The sequence below is a fragment of the Sapajus apella genome, unplaced genomic scaffold (assembly GCF_009761245.1).
Source record: "Sapajus apella isolate SASKATOON/1434 unplaced genomic scaffold, GSC_monkey_1.0 scaffold169, whole genome shotgun sequence".
NCBI lineage: Eukaryota > Metazoa > Chordata > Mammalia > Primates > Cebidae > Sapajus > Sapajus apella.
The window spans coordinates 305,206-320,491 of record NW_022437109.1 but is presented as its reverse complement, the minus strand read 5'-3'; the positions used below and the strand labels follow the sequence as shown (position 1 = coordinate 320,491).

The 15,286-nt window shown below is 43.4% G+C and overlaps 1 protein-coding gene across 5 annotated transcripts in view; it reads left to right on the top strand.

Moving 5' to 3' along the window:
* SNX27 (sorting nexin 27) overlaps positions 1-15,057 on the top strand; it is an 86,462-nt gene extending 71,405 nt beyond the window's left edge. For 2 of the 5 annotated variants that reach the window (XM_032267346.1, XM_032267349.1), the window contains exons 9-12: positions 8,904-9,053; positions 9,380-9,508; positions 9,902-9,961; positions 10,071-15,057. In XM_032267346.1, coding sequence (XP_032123237.1) covers positions 8,904-9,053; positions 9,380-9,508; positions 9,902-9,961; positions 10,071-10,079 — 348 coding nt within the window. In that variant the 3' untranslated portion in view covers positions 10,080-15,057. The remainder of the gene's footprint in view (positions 1-8,903; positions 9,054-9,379; positions 9,509-9,901; positions 9,962-10,070) is intronic. The other 3 variants (XM_032267348.1, XM_032267347.1, XM_032267345.1) reach the window with 2 other exon arrangements.
* Positions 15,058-15,286: the final 229 nt, after the last annotated feature.

Here is a 15,286-nt window from a genome sequence, read left to right as displayed (position 1 = left end):
TTTTGAGAGGATTACAGCCTGGTTAGTGGCTTACCTAATTTTTAAAAAGGTGGGGAATAGGGATCTTGATGCAAAGTCCATCGTGTTTCTCCATTTAACACACAAAAATCTTAAATTACTGTATATTGGTACATCATTTTATTATTTTTTGGTGCAGGGGACAGAGTCTCGCTCTGTTGCTGAGGCTGAAGTCCAGTGGCGTGATCTAGGCTCACTGCAACCTGTGCCTCCTGGGTTCAAGTGATTCTCCTGCCTCAGCCTCCCGAGTAGCTGGGACTACAGGCATGTGCCACCATGCCCTGCTAACTTTTGTATTTTTTAGTAGAGACAAGGTGTCACCATTTGGCCAGGCTGGTCTCGAACTGCTGACTTCAGATGATCCACCCGCTTTGGCCTCCCAAAGTGCTGGGATTACTTTGGGAGCCGCTGAGCCCAGCCCATAATTTTATTATTAATAATAACTTTTTTTAAAATTAAAAAGTGCTAAAACAAAAGTTGTATAAAACATTACAATAGGATATAGATACAATTTATAAGAACGATATTTAGATTTTTTTTTTTTTCCCAAGATGGAGTCTTGCTCTATCATCCAGGCTGGAGTGCAGTGGCGTAATCCTGGCTCACTGCAACCTCTGCCTCCTGGGTTTTCAACCAATTCTCCCGCCTCAGCCTCCCGAGTAGCTGGGATTACAGGTGCCTGCCACCACACCCAGCTAATTTTTGTATTTTGGTAGAGATGGAGTTTTACCATGTTGGCCAGGCTGGTCTCAAACTTCTGACCTCATTATCTGCCTGCCTCGGCCTCCCAAAGTGCTGGGATTACAGATGTGAGCCACTGCACCCAGCCTAGATTTTTAACATTAGACATTATTTTAGTCATGATTTAGCAATAGCAAAATCATTTGTTTTTACAGCCTCAATTTCTGCAGTTGCTTAAACATTTGTGCTCTGTAGTGCTCTTGGTTAGTATATCATCCTGGAACTCTGCTATTTGATTCAGTAGCTATTAGTCTCGTGGCTATTTAAATCTAAATTTAAATTTATTTAAATTAAATAAAATTTAAAATTCAGTTCCTTAGATGCTCTAGCCACGTTTTAATGCTAAGCAACCATATGTGCACAGTAAGTAGCTACCATATTGGACTGTACAGGTATAGAACATTTTTATCATCATTGAAAGTTTTATTGAACAGGACTGCCTGGAGTGTTCCTTAAATGGCTTTAAATTAGTTTTCAATTTGTATCTGCCATAGATACAGGGATGGAAATTGTCAAAAATAAAATTAGTAAAGAACACAAAAATTTTTTATAGCATTTTAAAATTTCTCTCTTGGAAGATTCACGTGTAGTTGAAGTTTTTTCAATTACAGATGCTCCTCCACTTATAATGGGGTTACATCCCAATAAACACATCTTAAGTTAAAAATACTAAATAAAAAATGCATTTCATACACCCAACCTACTGAACATTAAAGCTTCGCCTAGCCTACCTTAAATGTGCTCAGAACACATATTACCCTACAGTCAGGTAAAGTCATCTAACCCAAAGCCTATTTTAGAATAAAGTTAAAACTTTTTGTTTTTTTTTTTGAGACTGCGTCTCACGCTGTTACCCAGGCTGGAGTGCAGTGGCATGATCTCAGCTCACTGCAACATCCGCTTCCCGGGTTCAAGCAGTTCTGCTTCAGCCTCCAGAGTAGCTGGGACTATAGGCACCTGCTACCATGCCTGTCTAATTTTTGTATTTTTAGTAGAGTTGGGGTTTCACCGTGTTGCCCAGGCTGGTCTCGAACTTCAGACCTCAAGTGATCCGCCCGCCTCAGCCTCCCAAAGTGCTGGAATTACAGGTGTGAGTCACCACGCACGGCCTAAAGTTATTTAAACTTTGAACAAAAATTTGAGGTACTTGTAAAGACAGCAGAAAACTTAAAAAAAAAAATTTTGAAGTACAATGTCTACTGCACACACATTGCTTTCACACTATCATAAAGTCAAAAAAGCATTAACTATTATAAGTTAGTGTCCATCTTTATCATTTTCATACTTTAGTAATGATTCTGATAGGTCACTTGAATTCTTTTCTACCTTCTGTGTACTTTTCAGGAGAGAATGTTGATTCTCACTGCAGGGCATAGTGGCTCATGCCTGTAATCCCAGCACTTTGGGAGGCCGCGGCTGGTAGGTCACCTGAGGTCAGGAGTTTGAGACCAGCCTGGCCACATGATGAAACCCTGTCTCCTACTAAAAATACAAAAATTAGCTGGGCGTGGTAGCATGTGCCTGTAATCCCAGCTACTCAGGAGACTGAGGCAGGAGAATCGCTTGAACCCAGGAAGCGGAGGTTGCAGTGAGCTGAGATCACACCACTGCACTCCAGCCTGGGTGATACGGTGATACAGTGTCTCAAAAAAAAACAACAAGATAAAAGAATGCAAACAAGTCAGCCATTGAACTTAGCCTGTAACCTTGTATCTAGCTAAATTGGTTATTTTAATCACTTATATGATGAAAAGTAAGAAATCTCTTTACCTTAGAAAATTACCGAAGATCCAGGAGCCATCTTACCAGTGTTCTGTGTATCAGCAGGTTGAAATAGAAAATGCAAAATATTTTAAACGTAATTAAATCTTGGCAGAATTTTGGTTTGGAGAATTTTGCTATGTGTGAGACAGAATTCTAAAACATCCGCTTGTTTTTTTAAGATAATAACATTGTCTTCTGTTTATTAATGCATGATTCTAATACATTTCCATCTTTTTAGTGAAAAGGGCCATCAACTTCTGCAGTAATCTTTTGCTTTTGCCAAAGCCAACGAAGTTTTCTTGTTCCTGAAAAGTTAATGGAATCAAAATAATTTCATAAGGTCTTCTGCATGCCAGTGTGGAATATATACTGTTTCTTTGCAGTTACAGTACTCCAAACACACTGTCTTTTCATCTGTGCATTCAACAAAACATATTTCTTGAGTACTGAGTATGTGCCAGGCACAGTGCAAGGTGTGAAAGTAATAATAGGTTTACGTTGTGCTGTGGCAAAATTGAGAAAATCTGAATTTAATAAACACAGTAATCTGTTATGAAGTCATTTTTAGACTTGTTTATATTTTGTAATCACCCAGGTAAACACTCGAGTATAGTTGATACACAGATGTTTCCCCATGGTCTTTTGCCATTGTGTGTAAAATATGCTTAAACATTTGTGGAATTGTCTTAAAAACGTAGTGCCAACATATAACTATGTACTAGTCACATGTTACGGTAGTCAGATTTTGAAGAAAATCTCATCAGAGTTTGAATTTTATAAGTATAATATGTATTCAAGTATCAGTATTCAAATGCATTAGCCTAGCCAATATTAGGTCATGGTCAATACATTGAAACTTCTCAAATGAACCCTTCTGAGCCCATAGGCCCTGATGCCATTAACCGTAGCACCTAAGTGTGGTGAACAGACCTACAAATAGGCTCGGCCACTACAATTAGTAGTTGTCACATCACCGTAAGACCTTCGGCAATACAATGAACTTCTCAGTTTTAGTTTCTTTTCTGTAGAGTGGGGATATTCAGATTATCGGCTATTAAGTAGAATCTTGAAAAAATACTCCAGCATTCTTTTTTTTTTTTCCTGGAGATGGAGTGCAGTGGCGCAATCTCGGCTCGCTGCAACCTCTGCCTCCGGGTTCAAGTCATTCTCCTGCCTCAGGCTCTTAAGTAGTTGGGATTACAGGTGCGTGCCACCACGCCTGGCTAATTTTTGTATCTTTAGTTGAGACGGGGCTTCACCATGTTGGCCAGGCTGGTCTGGAACTCCTGACCTTGTGATCACCTGCCTCAGCCTCCTAAAGTGCTGGGATTACAGGCGTGAGCCACCACGCCTGGCCACTCCAGGATTCTTGGAAGATAAATAAGATTTGTGTAAGTTTCCCTGTCCTCCAAATCTCCAAATACAGAAGAGAGCTCACATCTGTGCCTAGTTTATAATACCCAGTGTGATCAAAAACATTTTTGTTTTATACTTACAGAGTTAGACTGAATCTGAAATTTGGATGGTTGAGAATGTAATATACAAGAAACAATGCTTTCTCTTCTCTTCCTTCCTCCCTCCTTCCCTTTCCTTCTCTCTCTTCACACAAACAATAGACATGTGTAAATTACGCTTTTCTTATGTTGAAGTGGCCTGATTTTGCCATTGTTGAGCAGATAAATAATTTGTGTTTCTCAACATAATTTGTAATGATTTTACACAAGGCAGTATGTATGTCAGTTTTTCTCAAAGTATGGTCCTAGTCTGCTTACATGGCAATCACTTTTGAAGCTGCTTAAAATTCAGATTTCTAGACTCTGGCCTACATTTACCAAGCTAGAATCTCTGGATTTAAATCCTACCCAAACTGAGCGCTCTGAAAACCTTGTCTCCCAATGAGACTTTACCTTTATCAGCTCACTAAGGGCACAGGTGCCCTTAGTTTTCACTTGGGTTATTTTTAGAACTTATGCCATTAAGAAGTCCCCTGAAGGTCTTTTGCTTTCAAGGACTACAGTCTTGAATGCGGAGGGATAAATCAGCCGTCTGATTTCAGAGGGGACGCAGAGGGCATGTATTATGTGCCTGACTGGTCTAGGCACTGTATATGAAGTCTCGTTTTCCCCTTACAACAACCCTGCAGGTAGTATTCTTACTTTACAGAGAGGTGGAGTCTGAGAGATTAAGATTCTTACCCAAGATCACATAGCTTGTCAGAAGTGGAACTAGAATTTGAAAATGGGATTTGAACCCATTTTTTTTCAGGCTCCGGTGCATATATATTCCCTGCATCAGGGAAGAGAGTATGCCAGCAATGTCTTTTATTTCCAGATGGCAAAAGAGAAGACCCCAGGTAGAGTAACTTACTCAAGGTCACAAAGAGAGAGTTTAAGATACTCAGAGCTCCACACTTCTTCTGGTCTCTTTTACCAATCCCTGCCTTTGCATGCGTCTCTCTTTTTAAAAGATCTATTATAGTAAAACTCCCAATTGATTGTGGCAGAAATATTTGTCAAAACAGTAGTGGTGCCTCCCATTGAAGAGAACTCTCAACAGATGTGCTATATGTAATCCTATTTTGTTAAAGGACATGAATAGAATTAGTTGTGCAGAGGTCTTAAGCATCTTGGAGCAGAGTTGCTGCTTACTGAGCATGTAAAGTTTCTGATGACTATGAGGAAGATAGCTTGGATTGAGTGCCAGAGGCCTGATTGCCAGGGTGCTCTTTTTAACATTTATTGTGTATACGTATGCACACACACACAATAAAATGTGATTTTATATATATATAGAGAGAGTGTGTATGTGTGTATATATTATTAATTAATTTATTTATTTTGAGATGGACTCTTGCTCTGTTGCCCAGGCAGGCTGGAGTGCAGTGGCACAATCTCGGCTCACTGCAATCTCCACCTCCCAGTTTCAAGCAATCCACCTGCCTCAGCCTTCCATATAGCTGGGATTACAGGCACGTGCCACTATGCCTGACTAATTTTTGTATTTTTAGTAGAGATGAGGTTTCACCATGTTGGCCAGGCTTGTCTCCAACTCCTGACCTCACGTGATCCGCCTGCCTCGGCCTCCCAAAGTGCTGGGATTGCAGGCATGAGCCCCTGCACCTGGCTGTGTAAATTTTTAAATAAATAAAGAAGTTGGAAGAAAAATACAGTTAGCCCCCATGTACCCATTACCCAGCTTCAATAGCCTTCAACTTTCTGCCATTCATGTTGCTTCCATCTCATTCACATGCTTTTTTCCCCTCAGGAGATTTGTTTGTTTGTTTTACTGTCACTTACTTGAAGCTTACCCCAGGAATTTTTAAAAGTAATTTCCAGATACTTAAAAAAGTTTTTCTTAGCTGCCACTTATTAAATGCCTAATTATGGCCGAGTACTATGTTAAATACCTTTTTTATTTTTATCTTTTATTTTGAGACTGGGTCTTGCTCTGTCGCCCAGACTGGAGTGCAGTGGTGCCATCACAGCTTTGACCTCCTGGGCTCAAGCGGTCCTCCTGCCTCACTCTCCCAAGTTGCTGGGACTACAGGTGCCTGGCACATTTTTTTGTTTGTTTCTTTTTGTAGAGATGGGGTTTCACTATATTGCCTAGGGTGGTCTCTAACTCCTGAGCTCAAGTGATCCTCCCACCTCAGCTTCCCAAAGTATTGGGATTACAGGCGTGAGCCACCATGCTCTGTCAAATACTCTGTATTTAATGCTCGCAAATAATGCTGTGGTATAGATGCTATTATTATTTCCCATTTACAGAAGAGGAAACTAACTTGCCCAAGGTTGCACAGTTAGGAAGTAATGAGGCCAGGATTCAAGCCCAGGGCAGTTTGGGCTTCTTAATCACTCCTCTGTGTCCCAAGCTTTGCTGTTTATTATAACCGCTGGGCTTAAATATAGGAGTCAGGGATTTCTTTTGTTTATAGTGCCAATGGCAGAATTAAGCAGTATCCATGTTTATCACTGGTCTAGGAAGGACAATAAAAAAGAGAAGGTGGAATAGGATGATAGAAGGAAGGAGGGAAGAAGATTGAAATACTGTTGCACTTGTCGGCCAGACATGGTGGCTCACGCTTATAATCCCAACACTTTGGGAGGCCAAAGCAGCCAGATCACTTGAGGCCAGGAGTTTGAGACCAGCCTGGCCAACATGGCGAAACCATGTCTCTGCTAAAAATGCAAAACATTAGCCAGCTGTGGTGGTGCACATCTGTGGTCCCAGTTTCTCAGGAGGCTGAGGCATGAGAATTGCTTGAACCTGGGAGGCGGAGGCTGCAGTGAGACATGGTTGCACCACTGCACTCCAGTGAGACTCTGTTTCAAATAAGTATATAAATAAAGACGTAGAGTCTTGCTCTGTTGCCCAGGCTGGAATGCAGCGGCATTACCATGTCTCACTGCAGCCTTGAACTCGTGGGCTCAACCTATCCTCCTGCCTAAGCCCCTCAAATAGCTAGGACTACAGGCACACACCACCATGCCCAGACAATTTTGAAATTTTTTGTAGAGACAAAGTGTCACTGTGTTGCCAAGGCTGGTCTCAAATTCCTGGGCTCAAGCAATCCTCCTGCCGCAGCCTCCCAAAGTGCTGGCATTACAAGCAGGAGCCATTGCACCTGGCCTCTCCGGATTGGTTTTGCAGTGTTGTAACTGTGAGAGTCATATGTACTGCTTCATTTTGGTCCAGATGCTTTTTAAGGAAACATATATACTGGAGACCCAGGGTACAGTAGCATTGATTTGGGGACTAGTTGGAGGTAGTAAAAGGAACAGAGGCCTGGAAATTAAACCTGGGTTCTAGTCCTGGTTGTGCCACTTACTGTTACTTGTGACTACAGGCTAGTCTCATCTTACTCTTGAGTTCCCATAAAATGACTCATTGTTAAAGTCTCTTTCAGTTTTAACATTTTATAAATATGAGATTTGGGGTGGCTTAATCCTTACCACAGATCATTGTAACTTTTGATTGGAAAAGGAATGAGAAATATTTACTCCCTTTCTTAATTGTAAGGATAGATTAGATTCCCATACCTTGATTACAATGAAAAGAGAGGATCAGACTAAGTAGAATTGTGAGATCCCTTCCAGCCCTGTGAGTCCTGGTTATTCTGGTTATAGTATCTCTTCTGGTTTTCATCTGTGTATCTTTTTTTTTTTTTGAGACTGAGGCTTGCTCTGTCGCCTGGGCTGGAGTGCAGTGACACAATCTTGGCTCACTGCAATCCCTGCCTCCCAGGGTCAAGGAATTCTCCTGCCTTAGCCTCCCGAGTAGCTGGAATTACAGGTGTGTGCCACCACACTTGGCTAATTTTTGTATTTTTAGTAGAGGCGAGGTTTCACCATGTTGGTCAGGCTGGTCTTGAACCCTGACCTCGTGATCCACCTGCCTTGGTCTCCCAAAGTGCTGGGATTACAGGCATGAACCACTGTGCCTGGCATCTGTATATCTCTTTTAAGTAGAGAAAGGAGTGTTAGAAGTATGAAGGTGTTGTTTCCTTACTTATGGCAGAAATTTAAAAAAAGTATGAAGACAGAATTTGGAAGTGGGATAAAGAATTGCTAGCTAGGGCGGGGCGCGGTGGCTCAAGCCTGTAATCCCAGCACTTTGGGAAGCCGAGGCGGGTGGATCACGAGGTCAAGCGATCAAGACCGTCCTGGTCAACATGGTGAAACCCCGTCTCTACTAAAAATACAAAAAATTAGCTGGGCATGGTGGCGCGTGCCTGTAATCTCAGCTACTCAGGAGGCTGAGGCGGGAGAATTGCCTGAACCCAGGAGGCGGAGGTTGCGGTGAGCTGAGATCGGGCCATTGCACTCCAGCCTGGGTGACAAGAGCGAAAATCCATCTCAAAAAAAAAAAAAAAAAAAAAAAAAGAATTGCTAGCTAGACATAGTGGCTCATACCTGTAACCCTTGCACTTTGGGTGTCTGAGGCAGGAGGATTAGTTGAGCCCAGGAGTTCAAGACCAGTGTGGGCAATATAGAGAGACCCTGTCTCTACAGAAAATAAGAAAATTAGCCAGGTATGGTGGTGGGTGCCTGTGGTCTCAGCTACTTGGGAGGCTGAAGCAGGAGGGTCACTAGAGACTGAGGAGGGAGGATTGCTTGAGCCCTGGAAGTTGAGGTTGCAGTGACCCAAGATCATGCCACTGTTCCCCAGCCTAAGTGACAGAGCAAGACCCGGTCTCAAAAAAGAAGGAAAAGAATTGTCTCAGAGTCCTGTCCCAACTTAGGGATGGGTGCAAGACCAGAGGCCAGGTCTTCAGGTTGTTGGGTGAGAATACTCTCTGCTCTTTTCCTTGCACCACATCTCATTAGCTCTTCATGTGTTTAGTAACACAGTAACCCTGTTTCTCCTTCCCTTTTCCCTAGTACCTTAACATGCTAAGGACTTGTGAGGGCTACAATGAAATCATCTTTCCCCACTGTGCCTGTGACTCCAGGAGGAAGGGGCACGTTATCACAGCCATCAGCATCACGCACTTTAAACTGCATGCCTGCACTGAAGAAGGACAGCTGGAGGTGAGTGTTCAGCATAGGGCTCAGGCTACGAGGACCCAAGATACTTCAATGCTCACTTGGTTGTGATGTTTTAATTCCTTTTTAGGGGGAAATGAAATCAAAACCGTATTTTGACCGGGGCAAATAAACAAACATGGAATCCACACCGATCCTCAACTTCATTGGCTGCCTCCACTGATTGTACTCTTCTGTCATAGTCCTCTCTCTGAAGTGATGCAGACATCTCCATTCATTTCTCTTCTGTCACCTGGTCCAAACCCCCTACCTCAGTTCCCTGGCACTCTCAAACGCAGACTGTACCTTACTCCCTTGTCTTGGTTGTCCAGAACCAGGTGATCGCATTTGAATGGGATGAGATGCAACGATGGGACACAGATGAAGAAGGGATGGCCTTCTGTTTCGAATATGCACGAGGAGAGAAGAAGCCCCGATGGGTGAAAATCTTCACGCCATATGTGAGTGCGAATTAGGGAAAGTAGCTGGGGCTTAGTTTTTTTTTGTTTGTTTTTATTTTTGTTTTTTCAGCTACATGCATAAATGGAGAGGGAGATGGAGATAGTGGTCTTGAGATCTGAACCTGTTTGAACCCTGGAGCCCCCAGATTCATCCTGTCTTTCCTTTAGGCCTGACTGGGATTGGCAATTTCCTATCCCAGTTAGCTCGTAGTTACCACTAGAAGGAGCTAGAGAATAGAGGATGAACCAGGCCTGGGTTTTGTGGTACCTGTCAGGGTTTTTCTCTAGACTGAGTTTGGGAGGTGGGGTAACCGGGGACAGGAGTTCGAAGGCACAGTCCTGAGGTGTCTGTTCTTGAGAAGTCAGTGAGAGTCACCTTTTTTTTTTTTTCAGTTCAATTACATGCATGAGTGCTTTGAGAGGGTGTTCTGCGAGCTCAAGTGGAGAAAAGAGGTAATTCTAAACAATCCTTGAATTGACTTTTTCATCTTTTTGTTTATTTAAAATTTATAGGCCTGTGGCCAAATACCTGGGACCCTCACCTCCATCTCTGTCTTTCTAGGAATATTAGTTAGAGACTGATTATCTCATATGAGCCAGGACATTCTTCCAGCAAGGTTGGCCTCTGGATGGTGAACGGGCTGTGCAAAAAAGCCCCGCTTCTTCCCTTGTCTAGAGGGTGGACATTGGCTACAGGCTCTTCCATCTCTCATGACTTCATGGACCCTCCTCTGCCAGTTTTTTAAATCAGATCACCCTCCATGTTGCTCCTGACCCACAGGGGCAGCTGTCCTCAGTTGTAGCCGTCTGACTGGATGAGTCCTGGCAGTCTTTCTAGGTGAATCAAGAATGTGTATGTGAGGAAAGGTGTTTGCTATTGCTTTACTGCTGTCTGTATGTGCCAGTGCTGGAGAAGAAATTGGAAGATTCTGAATAATTAGCTACTTATTCTCAAAGAAAATCTTTGAAAGGATAAAGAGGTCAAGTCAAGAACGTGAAAATTTATATTCTTAGTACAGTGGAAAGAACATTGGGCTCTGGGAATTTTATCTGGGTTTTCTCCTGTTTTTTGTTTTTTTTTTTTCCCCCTCTGTGTAATTTTGGGTAAATCAACCTCCCTAGTTCTCCGTTTTCTCTTCTGTAAAACAGGAAGACTGAACCAGGTAATTAATATTCAAGGTCCCTGCCGGCTCTAAAAGGCTATGATTCTAGATGAGAAGTTATATCAGGACAGGTGGGACCAATCAGATTGAGCTGTCCAGGCATACCTTTTTAGCTTCCATTTGAGGAGTTGTCTCCAGATAAGAGGAGATGTGGCTTCCCAATAACTCTTTTTTTTTTTTTTCCTTCCAGAACATTTTCCAGATGGCGAGGTCACAGCAGAGAGATATGGCCACCTAGCCTTTCTTTACCCCCTTCCCTTCCCTTCGCCCCCATCCTCTTACCCCTTTCATGTCCCGTGTCAGACAGAGTAACCATTAACACAAAAGAAGAGAAAAAGTTAAAAAGTCATTATATTCAAAAGCCCTAAACTAAATACTATTAATAACCCCCTCTGAATTTCATGTCTCTGGAATTGAGGTGGTAGAGAACAGCAGATTGGTTAGCATCAGAAGTCAACTGAGTTAAGACAGGAAAGGAAATAAGCCCAACCAGCTTGCCAAAGGTATCTTTGTTCTTTCGCCTGGGCCTCATACCAACAGCCTCTCCTTGTACTATATTTTTAAAACTGGAACTATGAACTTCATCCATTTGCACTGTTCAGACATATATATGTATGTATGTAAAAATTATATATACACAAATTAGCTGCACGTATATACATATATATATTTCTTTTTAAATTTCATATTGATGGCAGTACCTTTTTTAGCTTGTGTTTTACACACCTTTCACTAGAATCCACGACCTCTCTCGTGCTCTCTTTATTTTGAAACAAACTTTAAAAAGGAAAAAAAAAAAAAAAACATTTTACAGGGAAAATACCTCTCCTCATGAAGGACTCGAAAAGTTTACAACCTGCTTGGATTTTTGCCCCTTTTTTGTATTGAGTATAGATTCTGGCTCATGGGTTACCATAGAGTCTGAGGAGCAAGGAGTATAGTTTCTTTATCTTCCAAGAGGGTGCTGGGGAGGAGAAAGAGGTGTGTTTCTCAAGGTTAACAGGCTGTAGTTCTGCAGGGAGAGCCTGAAGTCTTGGTGTGGTCTCTTGATTCTGTGACAGTTTTTCTGATCCATCTGTTTCTCTCACTCCTGGCTTTCTAGCCACATTCTGCACTTCCTTCCTGCTTTCCGAGGTCCCCAGTATGCTTTCCCTCAACTGGCCCTGAGTGGAGTAGTGGGTGGGCTCAGGAGGTTGGGAACCTGAAGCTGGTAGTAATTTCCTGTTTTGCTTGCCTTTTTTTTTTTTTTTGAGACAGGATCTTACTCTGTCGCCCAGACTGGAGTGTGGTAGCATGATCATAGCTGATTGTTACCTTGAATTCCTGGGCTCAGGTGATCCTTCCGCCTCACCCTCATGAGTAGCTGGGACTACAGGTAATGCACCACCACACCTGGCTAATTCTTTAAAAAATATTTTTTTGTAGAGACAGGGTCTCATTATGTTTCCCAGGCTGGTCTCGAACTCCTGGCCTCAGGTAATCTTCCTGTCTCAGCCTCCCAAAGTGCTGGGATTACAGGCATGAGCCACTGTGTCCTTCCCTGCCTTTTTTGCAGCAGGGATAGTACGCAGGACCAGAGTTAAGCTGATGCCTTAGGCAAACAGGTTGGACTTACATAGGGGAAAGTAAGCAAGCAGTGCCCTATGTACATGAGGTTTTACCTTCTCCATTCCTGACCAATAACCACCCACAACTATGACATTCTCTGTGACTTCCTTAAACAGTGATGGGGAGGGATCCAATAATACCTTCAAGGTCTTGGGGAAACTTGCAGTGGGTCAGTGGTCTGTGCCAACCAAACTATAGCCCCATCCAAGCCAGCTGAGGACCCAGGAAGGAGTAGTAGGAATATGGTTGATTTAGATTGGTTTTAGTTAAATGGAAACTGAAGGAAAACTCTTCTGCTTTCTGTCCTTCAAAGAGTTCCTCATCTGATCTTGCAGCTAGACCCTTTGAGCCCTAAAAGTTGCATCCAAGGATTAGAAGCCGGAGCTAACTGGGGTAGGACAATATCCCCAGCCCCCTAAGCTCTGTAGTTATACATAAGAAGCACCAAGTCAGGCTCAGATGCAACTAAAACACATCTTTGAGCCTTTTATTTTTCCCTGCTCCCCCTTCCAAACAAAACCTTCATAGGATGGCATCTTTCGCTCTAACTGCGAGACAGTCACAAATGGTTGTAGTCAACTCCACTGAGCAGCATTGGGTAGTTGGAAAGTCTATTTTTTTTTTTTTTTTTCCAAAATGGAGTCTTGCTCTGTCACCCAAGCTGGAGTGCAGTGGCGCGATCTCAGCTCACTGCAACATCTGCCTCCTGGGGTCAAGCAATTCTCCGGCCTCAGCCTCCCAAGTAGCTGTGATTACAGGTGGCTGCTACCAAACATAAGAATGCTGAATGTGTAAAGTTGCAGCGGGATCCCTAATTTGAAGACTTTGACACACAACTAACTTCTTTTGGCTTAAATGAATTTAAAATGAGCCAAAGGACCCTGAAAAGAAGACATGTTGATTTCCCACTCCTAGATGCTAAAGATTCTTCTGGCACCAGCTTTGTTCAAACTGTAAAAATAGCAATTTGCCCCTACTCCACTCAGAGTGGGACAAGAATGAACAAATCTGGGATTCCATACGACAGCTCAAATGCTGACCTTCGGATATGAGACATAGGGATTTGGAGGCCCCTTAGAGTGGGGAGATGGTGCTGTGCTCCCTTTCTGGGATAGCGTTCACTTGGTGCTTTGGAGATGGGTGAGGACCGTACAGGTAGTTGGCCTGTTGGCAGAGGTTATTTAGGAACAGCCCCTTCTTGAAAGTGTCCACTAACAAAGGACCCAGCTTGCAGCAAGGAGATGGGGAAGGAGGGCAACCCTAAAGGACAGCGCCCTCTCCTTTTCCGCTTATACCCAGCCCTGGATGGTGGAGGCGGGGTCCCTGTGGCTTCGCAGGTCCTGTAGGATCAAGCCCTTCTTTGCATGAAGCAGTGTTAGTTGTGACCGTTCTCTCTCCCCTTCCTCTGCACTTCCCCTCTATAATCTCTACTGTTCTTAGTCCCAGCTTCTGCCCAGGGAGGCTTCTACCCAGACTTCTTTTGCAATTTGTTCCTGGGAAGAGGGGGCTCCCCATGCCCCCAGCTTCATCCCAGCAGAACCAGCAGGATCCTCCTGGTCTCTCATTGGCCTCCCTCCACACTTGGTTTCTATCCTCTAGGGTAGAAGCTCAGAGCTTTTTATGGCCCAAGAGCAAACGTGGACCCTGAGAAACCTGTCCCTGCAGAAAGATTCCCTTGGGCCATGCTTTGGGCCCTCTACTCTTTATATGTTTATTCTATTCTCTGTTTTCCTGCCCTCTCCTTACCCTAGGCCGAAGCACAGGTACAGATATGTGCGTGCTCAGGGCAGCTCCTAGGCCTGGACTGAGCTCTCAGGGAGGAATTAGATAAATATTCCATCATCCTTATGCCTGGCCCATTTAGTTTCACCCTTTAGTTACCCAGGCCGGTAGCTTTGGGTTATCCCTTCTTGTAGCTCCAAACCCAATGCTTGGAGCAGTGAAATAGGGCACTGACAGGAGGTGACACTTCGCTCTCCTATCTCAGAATTTGCCAACTTCTGGCTGGGCTCCTAGGAGGCAGTTTTCTTGAAGGGGACTTCATCCTAGTTGACCTAAATTTTCCAGACCAGGAGGGGTGCTGTGCCCTCCCTTCTCTCCATCATACTATTTGGCTAGATTGATTCAGCAGTAGAAGCTCTTTGATGTGTTGACCCCAACATACAGCTGTTTCTTCACCAGCTGCCTTGTGTCACAGTAGCTTCCTTTGGAGGATGATGTGATAGAACACTCGGAGAGAGGGAAGAAGAGAGGCAGTGGCTATGCTTCTCTAGCTCCCCATCTTCCAGGTCCACCTCTTGACTTCCTCTTCCCCTAACGTGAGCACATCACGCCAGGCCTCATTGCTGCTAGGACAGCATCAGCTCACTCCTCAGCAATAATCTAGGGTATGTGGGAAGGTCAGGGCTATGGGAAGGAGTAGATTCAAAGAGGGGAGTGATACGGGGTCGGGGCACTTGGCCACCTGCTAAACTTGGACGTTAATTTTATATCATGACCCCCTTTTAAGCCAGTGAGCTGGGCTTCAGTCTTTCCCAGGCCACGCACATTTAATTTATTTGAGAGAAACTCTAATTGTATTTTCACTGCAGTATCTTGTATTTTTTATTTGTGATTTAAGAAATGTGAAGAGAAAATACACAGACACAATAATGGCTAACAGTGTTTCTTTCATTCCTTGTTCTAGAGCTAACCACTCTAAAATTGTTTGGTAATGTCACTTAGTGTAATTAATTGTAACATATTCTTTTAAATAAATTGATTTATTGATCAAACACTCCTTTGGTTTCCTAGACTACAAATCCTTTGGGTTGTGTGGGCAGAAGTGAACAGGGACTTTTGAGATTTGAGTTAGAGTGGTCAGTCTGAAAAGAAGAAGAAACATCTGACTGGTTTTCCCAGGTAACTAGTGGGGCAGTTTTTTGAGGGCAGGGAATGGAGAAGGGTGGGGAAAGAATCCACGGGAGGCCCTTGGTTTGCAGTTCTTTTCCCAGTGGCTCCTTTGAAA